Here is a 20,228-nt window from a genome sequence, read left to right as displayed (position 1 = left end):
ACTAAACCTGGCTTAGGGCAAGCCAAGCTCACCCTAAATCCTCTTGGGAGCAGCTCAAGCTCCCCTCAATCCTTAAACTCCCCACTAAGCCTGGCTTAGGGTAAAGAGTTAGGGCCATGTGGGCGGCCATCTTGGCCCCCCTCTGGAGGCCACCAGGACAACACAGCTCCAACACGGATTTGGGGGGTAGCGGGGGGGCTGGGGGTTGTTTTTGGGAGTGGAGGTGGGGACGCCCCCGCTCAGCCTCTTTCTGGGGGGGAGGTTGGTTGATTCCGAAACCAAAATGAGGCCAATTTGGGCAGAAAAGAGGAAGGAGACCAGGTGGCGCTTCTGGGAGGGACTGTCCCCCCTGGATCCCCACCCCAAAAATAGCCCTCCCACGGGACAGGATGGAGGCCGGGGGTATTGGGTTGTGCTCCCAGGGGGGCGGGGAGAAGGGCTTTGGACCCAAACTGTCCAATAATTGACTCAAAACCTCAAATTCTTGAGAAAAAACTCAATTTTTTATAAAAAACCCTCAAAATTTTGAGCCGAAACCCTCCAAGTTTTCACCTAAATCTCAATTTCTTGACCCAAATTGTCAACTTCTTCACCCAAACCCTCAACATTTTGACCCAAATGCCAAATTCTGACCCCAAAACTTCAAATTCTGGACCCAAATCTCAAAATTCTTGACCCAACCCCCCAATTTTTTCCCAACTCCTCCCCAATTTTTGGACCCAGAGAACTTTGGGGAGGGTCCTATGAGGGTCCCACAAGCACTTGAAGGGGGTGGTGGGGTGGAGATTTGGAGGGGTTTGAGAGTATTTGGGGGTCCTGGGGGTGCTGGAGGCGGATTTGGGGTCACTGGAGGGTGGGTTAATTGGTGGGACATTGAAGCGGACAGTGGGGTAACCCCCCCCCCCCCCGGAGAAGACATGGGAATTTGGGAGTGAAGCATCTGGGGGGTGGGGGGGTTCCAGGCATCATCCAATCGGGGCTGAGGATGCTCCTGGGGTGCAGAATCCAGTGGGATTGGGGGGCAGGGGTCTCCCCATCACCTCCTCCCATGGACCAACTGGGATGCAGCTGTGGTGGGGCTGGGGGGGAGGAAGATCTAGGTGGCCCAAATGAGGGTGATGGGGTGACCAGACAATATAAACTGAGGAGGGGGGGAAGCACTGGTGGGTGTTGGGAGGTATTATGGGATGGCAAAGGGGGGATGGATGGAAGGAGATGGATGGGAAGAAAGAGATGCAGGGATGGATGCTGGGGATGCTAAATGAGAAGAGTGGGGACCCGAGGAAGGAGCAGGGATGGATAAGGAACCAAGAGAAGTTGAGAAAGGGGAAATTATGGGATGGAGAGTGTGTTATTAATGAGGGGTGGGTGCAGATGGGGAAGTAGCATTAGGAGAGATCCCTGGGAAGAGAAAGGCCTGAGGCCCCAGGTGAGAAGGGCTGCTTGTGGGCTGCCTGGGGAGGTGTCAGGCCAGCTATGTCTGTCAGTCCTGGCTCCTCTGGTTTGGGAGCCATTGCTGGATGTTTGGCATGCTTTGAAGTGGAGGCACACCTGGGTTTTGTCTTGCATTGTTATTGCTTTTACTGAGTATATTTGCTGTGATGTTTAACACTCTCTTTAATATTTTCTGTCCACATTTTAGTGAAGTTCTGGGTATTTACACACCCAGGTGAATCATCAACATAAATATTCGGCAGAGAATGTTTTCAGGAAGAATCCCTTTCTGCATTCAGCACATCACCTCTGATACAGCACTCAGCTCAGCAGAGCCACACCTGCTCCTCCAGCTGCTGGTAATCCTCCATCAGGCAGCATCCTCCCCTTTCCCAAGGAACTTTGGGAAGGGCAGTGGGTGGGACCTGGGGTATATAAGGCACCTGCCTTGGCTGTGGGAGCTCATTCTGCTGTGGGTCTCCTGTGAGAGGGTTCTGGTTTCCCTGCTGCAGTTGAAGTGTTGGAGGTGCTGTTCTCCTCCTGGTTCCTGCATTTGAGGTAAGGGCATTACTAGGGGTTGTACAGCTGGTGAGGTGTGACATGCATTGCCCATGGGAGTGGTGGTTTGTGATGAGCATGAGAGTGAATTGGCATCTCCTGGGTGGCGGGTGCCACAAGCGGTGACAGGTAGCTCGTGTCTGGGAAACAAGGAGGGGACCTGACTGTCCTGTCCCTTTTGAGAGGGGTATGGTTTAGAGCTTGGAGTGACAGGTGAGATGCTGGCTGATGGTGCTATTCTGTTTTTGTGTTTGTCTTCATCACAGAGGCTGAAGAATAATGTGGCAACTACAGGAACATCCCGTGTGGCCTATGGAGGGATGTGCTGTGTTCCTCGAGGATGGAGGTAGATCCCCAGCAGTCTGAGAGCCGAGCAGAGGGACCAGGGCCGGGGAGGGAGCAGGGGGAGATGAGAAATGACTCTGTCCCAAACAGGATTATAGCTAAATGGAACCATTTATTACACAAGTAAAAGCAAGCAGACAGCGCTGGGTGTGCTGGGGGTCCCTGCTCCACAGAGGCGCACACACCGTCCAGCTCCAGTCCCGGGCTGAGATGTCTCCCAGGGACAGGCACATCTTCTGTCCACACGTGCCCTCTTCCCCCATCTGGTGGATGTTTTGGCTTCACTACCCCCACTGGCTTAACCTGACAGGCTGGAGTGCTGGCCTGGCGACCCCCACAAGGCAAAACAACCAGATACTTCTCAAACTGCCCCTCCCAGCCCATGGCCACACACATTCTGCAAGTCTAAAATACATCATTTCCCAACAGCAGCATTTTTATAGCCTTTACTTAGGATTTTTTTATGAAGTTTAACACTCTCTTTAGTATTTCCTACTGTGGATCATTAGTATGAGGATTCAGCAGAGTATGAATGTTTTCAGAATCACAGAATTGTAGGTGTTGGAAGGGACCACGAGAGATCATCGTGTCCAACCCCCCTGCCAAAGCAGCTCCCTAGGACATCACTCAGGCATCCAGGAAGGTCTTGAATATCTCCAGAGATGGAGACTCCACACCCCCTGGGCAGCCTGTCCCAGGGCTCCCTCACCCTCCCTGGGGAAAAGTTCTTCCCCATGTTGGTGTGGAACTCCCTGTGCTCCAACTTGCAGCCATTGCCCCTTGTCCTGTCCCCACAGACACTGAAAAGGGGCTGGCTAATTCCCCCTGCATTCCATGCTTCAGATATTTATAAACTTTAATTAGGTCCCCCCTTAGTCTTCTCTTCTCAAGGCTGAACAGTCCCAACTTACTCAGCCTTTCCTCATAGGGGAGATGCTCCAGGCCCTTCATCTTTGTAGCCCTTCTCTGGACTCTCTCCAGGAGATCCCTGGCTGTTTGATCCCAGGGAGCCCAGAACTGAACACAATACTCCAGGTGTGGCCTGACCAGGGCAGAGTAGAGGAGGAGCATCACCTCCTGTGACCTGCTGCCCACACTCCTCCTGATGCACCCCAGGATCCCATTGTCTCTCTCAGCCCCCAGGGCACGCTGCTGGCTCATGGCCAACCTGTCATCAACCAGGATCCCTAGGTCCTTTTCCCCTGAGCTCTTCTCCAGCAGCTCATCCCCAGCCTGTACTGATACAAATGGTTGTTCCTTCCCCGATGCCACACTCTACACTTGCTTCTGTTGAATCTCATCTGGTCTCCCCCTGCCCAGCTCTCCAGCCTGTCCAGGTCTCTCTGGATGGCAGCGCAGTGTCCTGCCTGTCACCCACCCCTCCCAGCTCTGGATCATCAGGTACTTGCTGAGGGTGGGTGCTGTTCCCTCATCAAGCTCAATGAAGATATTGACCAGGACTGGACCCAACACCCAGCCCTGGGGAACACCACTAGTAAGAGGCCTCCAGTCAGATTCTGCTCCACGAATCACAACTCTCTGGGCTCGGTCCCACAGCCAATTCTCAACCCACCTCACTGTCCACTCATCTATCCCCTGCTCTCTCAGCTCTGCTGTCAGGGTGTCATGGGAGACAGTATCAAAGGCCTTGCTGAAGTCAAGGTAGATGACATCTACTGCTCTCCCTCCATCTACCCAGCCTGTCATGAGATCGTAGAAGGCTATGAGATGGGTGGAGCACGATCTCCCCTTGGTGAATCCATGCTGACTACTCCTCATGACCTTCTTCTCCTCCAGTTGCTTGGGGATGGCGTCCAGAACAAGCTGTTCCATCTCCTTTCCGGGGACAGAGGTGAGGCTGAAAGAAAAATAAAAGAAACAATTTTCTGGGATCCTTATTGAGGCAGGTTTCCACAAACTCCTTGAAGGGCTTGCTGTGGTGACTCTCCAGTGTCGGAGGGTTGTTTTTGGGGATCGGGAAAAGAACCCTCATAGGATGCAAGTCAGAGTTTGGAGGCTCTTCTTTGGCTAGTTCAATGGCTGTAATTCCAAGGGACCAGATGTCTGCCTTGAAGTCGTACGCAGACTGTTTGATGACCTCTGGTGCCATCCAGAACGGACTCCCAACAAAGGTATTTCTCTTGATCTGTGTGTCTGTCAGCTGTCCAGCCACCCCAAAGTCAGCCAGTTTCACATCTCCCTGCTCCGACAGTAGCACGTTGGCAGCTTTGATGTCCCTGTGGATCTTCCTCTCAGAGTGTAGATAATCCAAACCCTCTAGGATTTCTCTCAGGATAGTAGCTATGTAAGTCTCCTCCGGGGTTCCTGGCTTCAGCAAATCCAGGGCTGAACCTCCTCCCAGGTACTCCATGCTCATCCACAGCTTAGTGCCCTTCAAGTAGGAGCCATAGTACCAGGTGATGTCGGGACTGTCACACTGGCTGAGCCACGTGATGTCCTGCTGAATGTCCTCAATTTCATCCTCAGCCTCCTCCAGATCAAAGATCTTAATCGCCACCACCTCCTTGGGGCGGCTGTCGGGCCCTTTGTACGCTTCACCGAAGGAGCCTTTGCCAACCCGCTCCAGCTTGGTGAGCAGCTCCTCAGGACCCGCCCTGGCGTGCTGGCTGGCAAACTCTCTCAAGGGGGCCGTGCCTGCCGGATGGTCAGACATCTGCTTCTGCAAAGTCAGGGAGGGCCGGGCCGCCGCAGCGGAGCGGGGAAGCGATGCGCTCTCATCCACTGGGCAAGGGGGCAGCCGGCGGCGCCTACGGCCACCGCTCCCCGCAGGAAGGGCGGCGCGGTGCCAGGCCGGGCCTTGGCGTGCGGAGCCGCCGCCGCCGCCGCCCCGCCACTCCGGGCTGCCCTGGGATGCAAGAATCCCTTTCTCTGTTCAGTATTCATTCTCTGATAAACAACTCAGCACTGCTTCTCCTGCCCCACAACCCTCCCCCCTCACGCCCCACTGGTCCCTGGGGGGGGGACACATCCACGCCTCCCCCCACCCCAACCTACAACTTTCTCTTTTCCCACCCATAGCTGCCCCATAGCTCCCCCATAGCTGCCCCATAGTGTGCCCCTTAGTGTGCCCCATAGCTGCCCCATAGTGTGCCCCTTAGCTTCCCCATAGCTGTCCTATGGCTGCCCTACAAAGTCTTTATTGGGGGGGTAGGGGAGGGGTCAGAGTGGCTCCTTGCTGGGGATGGGGGAGGGACCCCGGGCCTGACGCAGCTGCAGGATGATGGCGAAGAACCACTTGACCTGGTTGGGGGGCAGGAGAAGGGGGGGTCAGTGGAGGTTGGTGGCCTCGCGGGCTGTGGGGGTGGGGGGTGTGTGTCATGAGACACCTCCCACCCCTTCCACCCCCAGGGCCCTGCCCCATCCCCTCAGGTGAGGTCCCTGTGGAAGCCCAACTTGATGTCCCCCACCCACACCCCACCCAGGTGAGGTCCCTATGGAAACCCACCTTGATCTCCCTCCCTCCAACCGTCTCCACCCAACCCCACCCCACCCAGGTGAGGTCCCTGTGGAAGCCCACCTTGATGTCCCTCCCTCCAACCGTCTCCCCCCAACCCCCCCCCACCCATGTGAGGACCCCCGGAAGCCCACCTTGAAGAGGGTAATGGTGGCGCTGTAGCAGACGCTGAGGAGGAAGAGGGTGATGAAGACCACCACGGTGGCCCAGAGGCCATCTATCTCCTTCTCCGCATCCTCCGTGGAGACCCCAAGGAGGTCCAGCCCTGCTCAGGAGAAGGGGGGAGACACAGACAGAGTAGGGGGGGGGGGGTGTTGGGTGGATGGAGACCTTTGGACCTTCTCCCCATCATCTCTGGAGGGTCCATCCATCCACCCATCTGTCTGTCCACCCTTTGTCCCCATCCCTGTCCCACCTGAGGACACGCCCACCCCACCCAACTGACCAATCACCCAACTGACCAGCCAACCAGGTGACCAAGCGACCGACCAACCGAGAGGCCAACTGACCATGTGACCACCCAACTGACCAACCACCCAGTGGTCCCACCACCATCATCTCTGGTGTCTCTCCATCCATCTGACCACCCAACTGACCACCCAACTGGCCAACCGCCCATCCACCATCATCTCTTGGTCTCTATCTCTCGCTGTCCATCCCTCCATCCAAGTGACCACCCAACTGACCATCTGGCCAACCATCTGACTACCCAACTGACCAACCAACCATCCACCATCATCTCTGGTCTCCATCCATCACCTCTTGCTGTCCATACATCTGTCCATCTGACCACCCAGCTGAGAGGCCAGCTGACCATCTGACCACCCAAGTGACCAGCCAACCATCCAGCTGTCAAACCATCATCATCTCTGGTCTCCATCCATCCATCCATCTCTCCCTCCATCCATGCCTCCCTGCATCCCTCCCTCCATTCATCCATCCATTGATCCATCATCATCTCTGGTGTCCATCAATCCCTCCATCCATCCATCGATCCATCATCATCTCTGGTGTCCGTCCATCCATCCATCACATCTTGCTTTCCACCCACCCATCCACCCATCCACCATCATCTCCAACCTCCACCCACCCAACCCAACCCCCACCTCAAGATGCCCCTCAACACCCACACAAACAACACAACAACCCCCACCTCCCCAAACTTCCTCCAACCCCCACCCCAGGAGACAACCACGCCGTGGAGACCCTCGGGCTGCCCGTGGCTTGTTTTATTCAAGGTCTTCTACAAGAGAGGCCCCGGGGCGGGGAGGGTAGGGTGGTGGACCCCCATGAAGACGTGGCCACCACCCACCCTCAAAACACCCGCAAAGGTCTAGAACTACGCCAGGAGTTGGTGGACCCCCCATAAGGATGTGTCCACCGCCCCCCACAAGGATCTTAACGACTCCAGGAGGTGGTAGTGGACCCCCAAGACGTGTCCACCACCTTAATTACCGGGGCTGTTCTGCGCCGGTCGTTGGGCGAACCTCATGGGCAACCCTTCATGGACCACCATGCAGACGTAGGTGTCCAGCTTGCTCAACCAGCTGGCCTTGGGGATGGTCAGCTTGCTGTAGACGAAGAAGGTGGTGGCCTTGGGGCTGTCCTTGAGGGGTGGGGTGGTGACGTAGTCGTCCTCGGGCAGCTTCTCCTGGTTCTTCAGCCAGCGGATCTGGAGGTTCTCAGGTTGGAAGCCGTGGGCCAGGCAGGTGAGGGTCAGGTGGCTTTGGGTCATCTCCTCATGGTGGGGCGGGAAGACCAGGATGAGGGGTGGGGACACCTTGCCTGGGGGGAGGAGAAGGACGTGAGTGGGTGGGTGGTCAGAAGTGGGAGGAGGTGCTGTGGTGGTGGGGGTGGAGGTAGTGAGATGGTGGAGATGGAGGTGGTGGAGATGAAGGAGATGGTGTACATAGAGATGGTGGAGGAGACGGTGGAGATGGAGGTGGTGGAGATAGAGAGATGGTGGACATAGAGATGGTGGAGATGGAATGATGATGATGGAGGTATGGTGGATGTAGAGATGGTGGAGGAGATGGTGGAAATGGAGGAGGTGGAGAGATGGTGAGATGTTGGAGATGGAGGTGGAGAGCTGGTGGAGGAGCTGGAGGGGCTGGAGGAGGAGGGGGTCGGCGCCCCTCACCTGCGCGCCGGGAGATGGTCTTGTTGAGAGGGGCGGGCAGGTCCTGGTGCTTCAGGGTGCAGGTGAAGCGCTCGCCGGCCTCCCAGTCACGCGGGGAGATGCTGAGGGAGCTGCTGGCCGAGTAGGTGCCGTTGAACTGTTCCCTCAGCTCCAGCAGCTTCGAGCTCAGCATCCCAGGCTTCTCCTGCGACCAGGAGAGCTGGAACCCGGCGTCGCTGGGCAGGTTGGACACCAGGCACAGCACCCTGGGGTCCCCGCTGATGTACAGGTCAGACGGGGTGGGGGGCAGCACGTGGAGGGTGATGCTGGTGCAGGGGGAGCTGGAGGATCCTGGGGACACGGGGATGGGGTGGGTGCTGGGAGATCCCAGGAGCACTCCCACCACCCACCATGGAGGTGGGACCCAGCACCACCACCCAGCCTTCTTCTCCCGTGGGACCAGTCATGGTCCCATCGACCTTCTCCAGCGGTAGAACCCACCACAACCACCCAACCTTCTTCTCCAGTGGGACCCACCATGGTCCTACCAACCTTCTGCAGTGGTAGAACCCACCATGACCACCCAACCTCCCAACATGGTCCCATCAACCTTCTCCACCAATGGGACCAGTCACGGTCCTACCAACGTTCTCCAGTGGTGGAACCCACCACCACCTACAACCCCCCCCACACCCCATCCCAAACCAATGTCCTCACCACTGCAGAGCCGTGCGTGTTCCTGGGTGACCACCCCGGATGCCGGGTGCCGGACCTGGCAGGTGAAGGTCCTGCCGTCCAACCAGTCCTCCCGGCTGACTTTGGTCCTGCTGGTGGCCCTGAAGGTGATGCCGTTGTCCTCCCGCCGGGGTGAGGAGGTCTTGGTGTTGGGGAGGTGGGACACGGTGCCGTCCACCAGCCAATCCACCTCCAGTGTCCGCGGGGTGAAGCCAGAGATGATGCAGAGCAGCTCCACCAAATTGTCCTCCCCAGTCTTGGGAGAGCAGGAGGAGGAGGAGGAGGAGAGAACTTGGACCTCCGGGGGGGTGGGGGTGGTGAGGCTTTGGCAACCTGGGAGGGGAGGAAGGTGGGGGTGGGGTGGAGTTAGGGGGGCAACACAGGAAGTCTGGGGGTTCCTTCATGAGGTGTCACCTCACCAGCCATGGAGGAGGTTGGGGAGCTCCCCAGGTCCTTATGGGTCTAGAGGGCACCTCAGCCCCATGGAGGACACCAAGGACCTCCCAAGGTCTTAGGGGTCTTGGGGGCACCTCATGACCCATGGAGGAGGCTGGGGACCTCCCAAGGACTTATGGGTCTCAAGAACCTCCCACCCCACATCCCCTCTCCCCCCCAGGGATCGATGGGTCCCAGCAGGAGACCCCGAGGCGTGTCCAACCCCCCCGCACCCCCTTACCTGGGACCTCCTTGGTGACGCGGGTGCCGCTGGGCGGCAGGAGGGCGCTGCAGGCATAGGTCAGGCCTTTGTGGCTGCCGGGAGTCAGGACCTGGTGGCTGAGGAGGCTGTACGGGCTGCCGCGGGGGAAGGTGACCTCCTGCCCTTTGGCTCCACACCACGTCACCTCAGCGCGCTGGGGCCCGCTGAGGAGACAGGCCACAGCCCCACGGCCCTGAGACTCACAGCACGAGCTCAGGGGGTACAGGGCGGCCGGCGGCTGGGAACCTGGAGGGACACACAGGGGGTGTCAGACCCACGGTGTGTGGGGCAGAGCCATGGGTAGGTCAGGCTCAGGGGTAGGCCTGACCCATAGGTCACCCAATCCCACAGCTCAATCTGACCCACAGCTACTCCTGCCCCACAGCTCCCTCTCACCCACAGCTACTCCTGCCCCACAGTTCCCCCTGAACCACAGTTATTCCTTCCCCAGAGCTTCCTCAGCCCCTCAGCTCACCCTGCTCTACAACTCACCTTGCCCCACAGCTGCCCCCGCCCCACAGCTCCCCAGCCCCACAGCTCCCCACAGCTGCCACTTGTGTACAGGTCCCCCTGCCCCACAGCTCTCCAGCCCCATGGCTCCTCAGCTCCCCCAGCCCCACAGCTCCCCAGTTCCTCAGCTACCCCAGCCCCACAGCTCCCCCTGCCCCCTGGCTCCCCAGTTCCCCCTACTCTACAGCTACCCCTGCCCCACAGCTCCCCAGGCCCACAGTTCCCCTGGCCCCACAGCTCCCCAGCTACCCCTGCCCCACAGCTCCCCAGCTCCTCAGCTACCCACAGCCTGACAGCTCCCCCTGCCCCATGGTTCCCCAGCCCCACAGCCCTGCTGTGCCCCACCGCTCTCCTGGCCCTACAGATCCCCAGCTCCCCCAGCCCAACAGCTACGCCTGCCCCATGGCTCCCCCAGCTCCCCCTACTCTACAGCTACCCCTACACCAGGGTTCGCTGGCCCCACGGTTCCCCTGCCCCGTGGTTCCCCAGCTCCCCAGCTCCTCAGCTGCCCCCACCCCCAAAGCTACACCTGTCCCATGGTTCCCCAGCCCCACAGCTCACCTGGCCCCAGAACTTCACCTGCCCCACAGCTCACCTGGACCCACAGCTTCACCTGCCCCACAGCTCCTCAGCTACCCCCAGCCCCACAGTTCCCCTGGCCCCATGGCTCCCCAGCTCCCCACAGCTCCCCAGTTCCTCAGCTACCCCAGCCCCACAGCTACGCCTGCCCCCTGGCTCCCCAGCTCACCCTACTCTACAGCTACCCCTGTCTCACAGCTCCACAGCCCCACAGCTCCCCAGCCCCACAGCTACTCAGCTACCCCCAGCCCCACAGCTACACCTGTCCCATGGTTCCCCAGCCCCACAGCTCTGCGGTGCCCCACGGCTCTCCTGGCCCTACAAGTCCCCAGCACCACAGCTACGCCTGCCCCATGGCTCCCCAGCTCCCCCAGCCCTACTGCTCCCCCAGCTCTCCCTACTCTACAGCTACCCCTACCCCAGGGTTCGCTGGCCACACGGTTCCCCAGCCCCACAGCTCCCCAGCTCCTCAGCTACGCCTGTCTCATGGCTCCCCTGCCCCGTGGTTCCCCAGCCCCACAGCTTCACCTGCCCCACAGCTCCACCTGCTCCACAGCTCCCCAGCTCCTCAGCTACCCCCAGCCCCACAGCTACGCCTGCCCGGCCCCACAGCTCCCCAGCTCCCCCAGCCCCACAGCTAGCCCTGCCCCATGGTTCCCCAGGCCCACAGCTCTGCGGTGCCCCATGGCTCTCCTGGTCCTACAGGTCCCAAGCTCCCCCAGCACCACAGCTACGCCTGCCCCATGGCTCCCCAGCTCCCCCAGCCCCACTGCTCCCCCAGCTCCCCCTACACTACAGCTACCCCTACCCCAGGGTTCGCTGGCCCCACGGTTCCCCTGCCCCGTGGTTCCCCAGCCCCACAGCTACGCCTGTCCCAGGGTTTCCCTGCCCCACAGCTCACCTGGCCCCACAGCTTCACCTGCCCCACAGTTCCCCAGCTCCTCAGCTACCCCTGCTCCACAGCTACCCCTGCCCCATGGCTCCCCTGGCCCCACATCTCCCCAGCTCCCCCAGCCCCACAGCTATGCCTGCCCCATGGTTCCCCAGCTCCCCCAGCCCCACTGCTCCCCCAGCTCCCCCTACTCTACAGCTACCCCTGCCCCACAGCTCCCCAGCCTCACAGTTCCCCTGGCCCCACAGTTCCCCGGCTCCTCAGCTACCCCTTGCCCCACAGCTCCCCAGCCCCACAGTTCCCCTGGCCCCACAGCTCCCCAGCTCCTCAGCTACCCCCAGCCCCAAAGCTCCCTCTGCCCCATGTTTCCCCAGCCCCACAGCTCTGCGGTGCCCCACGGCTCTCCTAGCCCCACAGGTCCCCAGCTCCCCCAGCACCACAGCTACGCCTGCCCCATGGCTCCCCAGCTCCCCCAGCCCCACTGCTCCCCCAGCTCCCCCTACTCTACAGCTACCCCTACACCAGGGATCGCTGGCCCCACGGTTCCCCTGCCCCGTGGTTCCCCAGCCCCACAGCTACACCTGTCCCATGGTTCCCCAGCCCCACAGCTTCACCTGCCCCACAGCTCCACCTGCTCCACAGCTCCCCAGCGCCTCAGCTACCACCAGCACCACAGCAACGCCTGCCCCATGGCTCCCCAGCTCCCCCAGCCCCACTGCTCCCCCAGCTCCCCCTACTCTACAGCTACCCCTACACCAGGGTTCGCTGGCCCCACGGTTCCCCTGCCTCATGGTTCCCCAGCCCCACAGCTCCCCAGCTCCTCAGCTACCCCCAGCCCCACAGCTACGCCTGCCCGGCCCCACAGCTCCCCAGCTCCCCCAGCCCCACAGCTAGCCCTGCCCCATGGTTCCCCTGCCCCACAGCTCTGCGGTGCCCCATGGCTCTCCTGGTCCTACAGGTCCCAAGCTACCCCAGCACCACAGTTACGTCTGCCCCATGGCTCCTCAGCTCCCCCAGCCCCACTGCTCCCCCAGCTCCCCCTACACTACGGCTACCCCTATGCCAGGGTTCGCTGGCCCCACAGTTCCCCTGCCCCGTGGTTCCCCAGCCCCATAGCTCCCCAGCTCCTCAGCTAACCCTGCCCCACAGCTACACCTGCCCCAAGGTTCTCCAGCCCCACTGCTTCACCTGCCCCACAGCTCCGCTGGCCCCACGGCTCCCTCTGCCCCATGGTTCCACGGTTTCACAGCTCTTCAGCCCCACAGTTCCCCTGGCCCCACAGCTCCCCAGCTCCCCCCACCCCAAGCTTCCCCTGCCCCGTGGTTCCCCTGCCCCATAGCTCACCTTACCTCACAGCTCCACCTGCCCCACAGATCCCCAGCTCCACAGCTATACCTGCCCCACAGCTCCACCTGCCCCATCGTTCACCTGCCCCACAGCTCCTCCTGCCCCATGGCTCCACCTCTGGAGCCTCCAGGGGCTTCTGGGGGTCTCCAGGGATGTTCCTAGAGGGCCCCAGGGGTTTTGGGGTCTCCAAGAACCTTCAGGACCTGGAATGGGGAGTTTTTGGGGTCCAAACCCAAGATTTTTGGGTCTAGGAGATTTTTTGGAGCCTCCAGGAATTCTTGCGTCCAGAATGGAGGTTTTCGGGTCCATGATGAGTTTTTGCAGTCCTTGATGAAAATCTTGGGGTTCCACATGAGTTTTTGGGTCCCTCAGCAGGTTTTTGGGTCCTTGATGAGTTTTCGGGGGTCCTTGGCTCCATCTCAGGGTCCTTCTGGGGTCCAGGACTCCTCCTAGAGCCTGAATTAAGACCACCCACGTTGGACCCCCACAAAAACCACCCCCTCAGGGTCCTCAGGGATTAGTTAAACCCGGTTTAAAGCAGCGCTGGACTCACCCAGCATAGGTTCTGCCTAACTAAACCTGGTTTAAGAGGTGTTCTCTCTCCCCCCTCCTTTAAGCTGAGCTTGAGGCTGGCCCTAGAGACCACCGCACACCTTTAATCTTACCTGGTTAAGCCTGGCTTAGCGCCTTGTCCATGCCAGGAGTCCTCGAGGAATAGGCCTGGCTTAATTGGTCTGTCAGCTCCAAAGCTTCAGCGGGGGGGAAAATCCCTCCTGGAGTTAAACCCAGTTTAAGGGAGCCCTGAGGACAGCTCAGTTTTGGGATTAGTAAGGCTCGGTCTTGAGTTTAGCTGGGGGGCGGTGTGGGGTAGGGGGTGGGTGGGTGTGGGGGGAGGTGGAGTAGTGGGTGGGTGGGTGGGTGTGGGTGGGGAAGGGGGTGGGTGGGAGGGTGGTGTGTGGGGGGCGGGTCTAATGGAAGCTCAGCTGTGAGCTTGGAGATGCCTTAGACTTGGCCCTCTAAGCCTGACTTAAACCCAGCCTAAATCCCCTTCAGAGGGGGGTCAAGCCCCCAAATCCTTAATCTCACCACCTAAACCTGGCTTTTAGCCAACCCAGCTCAGCCTAAATCCCCTTTGGAGCAGATAAAGCTCCCCAATCCTTAGTCTCTCCCCCCTTAGACCTGGTTTAGGGCAAGGCCAGCTCACCCTAAATCCCTTTGGGAGCAGATAAGGCCTCCCAAGTCCTTAGTCTCCCCCCATAACCTGTTTTAGGGCAACCCAAGCTCAGCATAAATCCCCTTGGGAGCAGCTCAAGCTCCCCTCAATCCTTAAACTCCCCACTAAGCCTGGCTTAGGGTAAAGAGTTAGGGCCATGTGGACGGCCATCTTGGCCCCCCCTCTGGAGGCCACCAGGACAACACAGCTCCAACACGGATTTGGGGGGTAGCGGGGGGGCTGGGGGTTGTTTTTGAGAGTGGAGGTGGGGATGCCCCCGCTCAGCCTCTTTCTGGGGGGAGGTTGGTTGATTCCGAAACCAAAATGAGGCCAGTTTGGGCAGAAAAGAGGAAGGAGACCAGGTGGCACCTCTGGGAGGGACCGTCCCCCCTGGATCCCCACCCCAAAAATAGCCCTCCCACGGGACAGGATGGAGGCCAGGGGTATTGGGCTGTGCTCCCAGGGGCTGGGGAGAAGGGTTTTGGACCCAAACTGTCCAATAATTGACTCAAAACCTCAAATTCTTAAGAAAAAACTCAATTTTTTATAAAAAACCCTCAAAATTTTGAGCCGAAACCCTCCAAATTTTCACCAAATCTCTTGACCCAAATTGTCAAGTTCTTTGCCCAAACCCTCAAACACCAAATTCTGACCCCAAACTTCAAATTCTGGACCCAAATCTCAAAATTCTTGACCCAACCCCCCAATTTTTTCCCAAAACCCCCCAATTTTTGGACCCAGAGAACTTTGGGGAGGGTCCTATGAGGGTCCCACAAGAACTTGAAGGCGGTGGGGGTGGAGATTTGGAGGGGTTTGAGAGGGGAAATTATGGGATGGAGAGTGTGTTATTAAGGAGGGGTGGGTGCAGATGGGGAAGTAGTATTAGGAGAGATCCCTGGGAAGAGAAAGGCCTGAGGCCCCAGGTGAGAAGGGCTGCTTGTGGGCTGCCTGGGGAGGTGTCAGGCCAGCTATGTCTGTCAGTCCTGGCTCCTCTGGTTTGGGAGCCATTGCTGGACGTTTGGCATGTTTTGAAGTGGAGGCACACCTGGGTTTTGTCTTGCATTGTTACTGCTTTTACTGAGTATATTTGCTGTGATGTTTAACACTCTCTTTAGTATTTTCTGTCCACATTTTAGTGAAGTTCTGGGTATTTACACACCCAGGTGAATCATCAACATAAATATTTGGCAGAGAATGTTTTCAGGAAGAATCCCTTTCTGCATTCAGCACATCACCTCTGATACAGCACTCAGCTCAGCAGAGCCACACCTGCTCCTCCAGCTGCTGGTAATCCTCCATCAGGCAGCATCCTCCCCTTTCCCAAGGAACTTTGGGAAGGGCAGTGGGTGGGACCTGGGGTATATAAGGCACCTGCCTTGGCTGTGGGAGCTCATTCTGCTGTGGGTCTCCTGTGAGAGGGTTCTGGTTTCCCTGCTGCAGTTGAAGTGTTGGAGGTGCTGTTCTCCTCCTGGTTCCTGCATTTGAGGTAAGGGCATTACTAGGGGTTGTACAGCTGGTGAGGTGTGACATGCATTGCCCATGGGAGTGGTGGTTTGTGATGAGCATGAGAGTGAATTGGCATCTCCTGGGTGGTGGGTGCCACAAGCGGTGACAGGTAGCTCGTGTCTGGGAAACAAGGAGGGGACCTGACTGTCCTGTCCCTTTTGAGAGGGGTAGGGTTTAGAGCTTGGAGTGACAGGTGAGATGCTGGCTGATGGTGCTATTCTGTTTTTGTGCTTGTCTTCATCACAGAGGCTGAAGAATAATGTGGCAACTACAGGAACATCCCGTGTGGCCTATGGAGGGATGTGCTGTGTTCCTCGAGGATGGAGGTAGATCCCCAGCAGTCTGGGAGCCGAGCAGAGGGACCGGGGCTGGGGAGGGAGCAGGGGGAGGTGAGAAATGACTCTGTCCCAAACAGGATTATAGCTAAATTGAAGTTTAACACTGTCTTTAGTATTTCCTATCCTTATTTTAGTAAAGGTATGGTTATTTACATACCTGGTTTAGTCATTAGTATAAAGATTCATCAGAGTAAGAATGTTTTCAGCAAGAATCCCTTTCTCTATTCAGTATTCATTCTCTGATAAACAACTCAGCTCAGCAGAGCCACACCTGCTCCTCCAGCTGCTTTTAATCCTCCTGCAGGCAGCATCCTCCCCTTTCCCAGGCCCCTGTGGGAAGGGCAGTGGGTGAGGCCTGGGGTATATAAGGCACCTGCCTTGCCTTTGGCAGCTCATTCTGCTTTGTGTCTCCTGTTGTACTGTCCTGGTTTTCATTCTGCTGTTGAAGCATTTGAGTTGCTGCTGTTGTCTTGGTTCATGCACTTAAGGTAAGTGGTTTACAACTGGCTGTGACCAGTGTCTGCCTAGTCAAAAGTACTTATTGCTGTAGCTTTGCTCATGTTTGGTTTGTGTATTTTGCTTTCCCTTCTCAGGGTCTTTTTAAGGCAACTCAATCCTATCTAGTCAGCTGTTGATGTTTTGCTTCTAGGTGCACAGCATTTTACCAGCATTCCTGGCTTTGCCCAAGATGGGCTGTTGGGGTTTTATTTCACCAGCTTTGTTCTGTGAACTGGAAGCTGTTGGGACTTGAGCTGAATGCCACAAGAAGCTGGGCTGACCATCAGTGTCGGTGGGGCGAGGGGGTCGGTGGCTCTGGCTATTTCAAGACTCAACGTCTGTGTTTCTCTTCTGAAGCTGCAAAGCCAGGAGGAAAGAGGGATAATTCCTGGGGAGGCAACTCCAGCTGGGTGAGGTCCAAGGGTAACAGTCATCTTGTATCTCTCAGCGCAGTAGGGAACACAAGCAATGGCAGCCAGCATGTCTGTCTCTGGAACCAGCACGTGAGTGGAACACCACATCCCTCTGGAGAAGGGGAGGAGGAGTTGGGGTTGAGGTGCCCAGTGCCAACTGCCTGCACAGTTTGGATTTGTTTTCTGTGTCTCTTTATTATAGATGCTGAAGAATGAGGTGTCAACTGCCAGCACGTCCCAGTCAGCCCACGCAGGGGATGGGATGTGTTTCCTTCCAGGATGGATGAGGTTCCCCAGTTGCCTGAGAGCTGAGTGGAGGGACTGGGGCTTGGGAGGGAGTGGGAGGAGAAGAGAAGGGTGGTGTGAAGGTGGTGGTGCTGGTGATGGCAGGGTGGCTGTTTGCCTCTGAAAGTCAATATAGGCAAAGGGTCTGTTTGGGAGCGGTCTCCTCTGGGCTGGGAAGGTGGGTTACTTGTGGGCAGGGCAGTTTCTGCCTCCATCTTTGTTTATACTCGTTGTGTGTCATGTTTTCTGTATCTTAGTCCTTCTCCAGGTGTCAGCATCCTCTTTGTGCTTAGAGGAGCACAGCCTACCCCTTGGGTTCAGTCTCTAGGCTCTCAAACACCCACACTTGCTCACAGGCATGGTTCCAACTGGGCTCTTTGCTCCCTTAGCAAGCTCACGGTGCAGTTCACCCTCACCTCTCAGAAGTTTCTGGTCAGTCTCATCTTGTGGCACAATTGCCAGCTCTGTTGGTAGCCATGCTCTCCAGCCATCTCTTTTCCTGGCCTGAGGGTTTTTCCCTGCATCCTTCCATCATTAGGTCTGAAAGGTGGGCCTCTCACCCACCTATTACTGCCGTTTGGATGGGAAGTTTTTCCACTGGGTGTTTGCTTGGCTCAACAACTCTTCTCTGTGGTCATCCCCTCGTATTCAATGGTCTTGGATCTCAAAGCGTGGCTTCTTGTGCACCTCTTGCTCTAGCTTTGACTGTCACTTTCTCTTATGGGTGACAGTCATCGCATCTTTTCCACTGCCCCCTTAAGGCATCAGCATGCTCACAGTGCCATGGGGCTTCTTTGACAGCGTCATCTTTGCCATGGTCATTGTTCTTATTGATTGTGGCCATCTGGGATTCACAGTCAGGGTTGTGTTGTCTGTGTGCCAGGTGTTTATGCTTGTTGTGCAGCGTGTTGTCCTCTGCATCTCAGCCCTTCTCCGGGTGTCAGCATCCTTCATATGCTCCAAGGGGCACAGCATGCCTCTCAGGCACAGTCTCTAGGGTCTCAAACACCTGTGCTCGCTCCCCACCATGGTGCCTGTGAGGTGGTTCTTAATTTGTGTAGCAAGCTCATGGCACAGTTTGTCCTCCCACCGCAGAAGTTTCTGGTTGGTCTCCTCTTGCAGCGTCGTTGCAGGCTCTGCCAGGAGCTGGACTCTCTAGTCACCCATTTTCATGCTTGAGGATTTTCCCAGCTTCTTTCCATCGTGAGGTGTTGCAGTTGGGCCTCTTGCACATCTATCGTCCCAATTTTGATAGCGGGTCCTTCCACCGTGCTATTCCAGTTGTCCATGGCAACTCCTCTGGGGTTGCCATAGAGCTTCCTCCTGTCCCCACCTCTGTGGTGTTGCTGGATGGTGCCTCCTGTCTGGGAGCCCTTCTTGCCAAAAGTTTTCAGTCATATTGGAGTTGCAATGTCTGTGGCTTCTGTGTTGTGTCATTCTGTGTGTGTGGCGTGGAGCTGTTCCACCTGTGGCTGTGGAATCAGGGTGAGGTGACAGGGCAGTAAGAGTCCAGGGTTGGCGTGCAGGCTTCTGCCCAGGAGGCTTTGGTGAAGGTGGTACCATTGGCAGGGTGTTACAGGCCAGGTGAGCGATGGGTCAAGGTGAGGTCATGGAAGGTGGGAGCTGGCTCCAGGTGGTCTCTTGGCATGTGTCCCTTTCAGGCCCTGGAGGCGGTGGTGGGATGTGGCCATGGTGCACCAAGGAAGCAAGGTGCAGTTGTCTGTGTTGGCACCTTGGAAGCAGAGGAGCAGTGGATGTGAGCTGGCATAACAGCCAGGTGCTGGGCATGAGGCAATGGTGGGAGCAGTTATTTCTTGCAAGGGTAACAGTAATTGTGGATCTCTTGGGGCGGTAGGTGCCACATGCCATGAGTGCCAGCACATCTCCCACAGGAATGAGTGGGTCAGTGGAATGCCACCACTGGGTGCAGCAGGTAGGGCAGTTCCAGCCTTTGCTATGCTTGTGTAGGTTGCACTTCTCATTACCTGACACTGGTGTCACTGGGTGTGTGTAGTGTAGTGTAATAAATCACTTTCCTTTTTTCTGTGTTGAGTCTGTTTTGCCCACGACATTAATTGCAGAGTTGATCCCCCTCTGCCCTTATCTCAAATCCTAAGCCCCCCAACATCTATTTTCTCCCATTTTGGGATGAAAAGGAGAGTGATAGAGGGCATTTGGGGGGCATTTGGCCTCCAGCCAGAGCCAAACCACCTCAAGCAGAAACAGGTTTTCCAATCCGTCTGATGAGGTCTCCCCTCAGCCTCTTCTCCCTCCAGACCCTTCCCCATCCTTGCTTCCCTCCTCTGGGCGTTCACCAGTAGTTTTGTGTCCTTACAGTCCTGTGGCACCCAAAACTGCCCCGAGTACTCAAGGTGAGGCCACACCAGCACAGTGCAGAGTGGGATCATCCCCTCCCTGGAGCAGCTGGCAGGGCCCTGCTCGATGCACCCCAGGATGGGGCTGGCCCTCCTGGCTGGCTGGACACGCCGCTGGCTCTTGCTGCCAACCAAGACCCCCAAAGCCCTCTCAGCATAGCTGGCTGTCAGCATCTCACCCCCCAGTCTGGGTGTGTGTTAGCTCGTTGTGTAACCACCTGATGGGTAACAGATGATGTCACTGCCAGGGCTCTGTGACCTGGCAGTGAGGGTGGGCACCTGTCACCCAGCACAGAGGCCTCTGCGGTGGGCTCACTCTGCGGTGAGGTCCTCATCCTCATAGCAGCTGTATACGGTTGTTCTCTCCTGAGGTGCCTTGTGTGCCACAGGGAGCTAGTGATGGCTTGTATCAAACCCTTGACATTCTCAGAGCTAGAGAAAACACGGTTCCTATCCAGAATCCTTGGTAGAACTGTCGCTGAGAGTAATGACTTCATTCAGCATGTCACTGGAGTGCTGCTCTTTGCAGATATTTCAGGTGGGGCGAGCAGGGAGGAGCGTGGTGGATTGTGGGTGGACATAAGCAGTTTTGGGACACAGCAGGCCCTTAGGAGCCCTGCCCTTGCCCCTCAGACATGAGTGGCCATCTTATCATTGCTGAGGCCTTCTGCTGGGATGCCCACAGAGAGCGGGATGTGTGATCGTGGGCACTCAACCACTGCTGCCCCCAGCACTGAGCCAGAGGGCAGGACAGTGTGGCCCATGGGCTGTTGGGCCCGCCAGCGTGGATGATGAAATGCCTGGAGCATCTCCCCTACGAGGAAAGGCTGAAAGAACTGGGGCTGTTCAGCCTTGAGAAGAGAAGGCTAAGAGGGGATCTTCTTAATGTTTATAAATACCTCAAGTGTG

At 57.5% G+C, this 20,228-nt stretch overlaps 1 protein-coding gene and 1 gene segment (V, D, J or C); both read right to left on the bottom strand.

Moving 5' to 3' along the window:
- Positions 1–4,105: 4,105 nt before the first annotated feature.
- LOC311201429 (serine/threonine-protein kinase 25-like) lies at positions 4,106–5,011 on the bottom strand (the record flags this gene model as incomplete). The annotated part of the gene is made up of 1 exon (XM_084275817.1): positions 4,106–5,011. One exon carries the CDS (start codon positions 5,009–5,011, stop codon positions 4,106–4,108), a length of 906 nt encoding a protein of 301 aa, XP_084131943.1.
- Positions 5,012–7,029: 2,018 nt separating this feature from the next.
- Positions 7,030–17,788, bottom strand: LOC311201428 (Ig gamma-2C chain C region-like). The segment is given in 5 exons: positions 17,722–17,788; positions 9,343–9,609; positions 8,649–8,999; positions 7,953–8,282; positions 7,030–7,597 (listed from the first exon to the last, which is right to left on the bottom strand).
- Positions 17,789–20,228: the final 2,440 nt, after the last annotated feature.

Source organism: Gallinula chloropus (genome assembly GCF_964237585.1).
Source record: "Gallinula chloropus genome assembly, chromosome: 27".
NCBI classification, from domain to species: domain Eukaryota; kingdom Metazoa; phylum Chordata; class Aves; order Gruiformes; family Rallidae; genus Gallinula; species Gallinula chloropus.
This window is presented reverse-complemented; position numbering and strand designations above follow the sequence as displayed.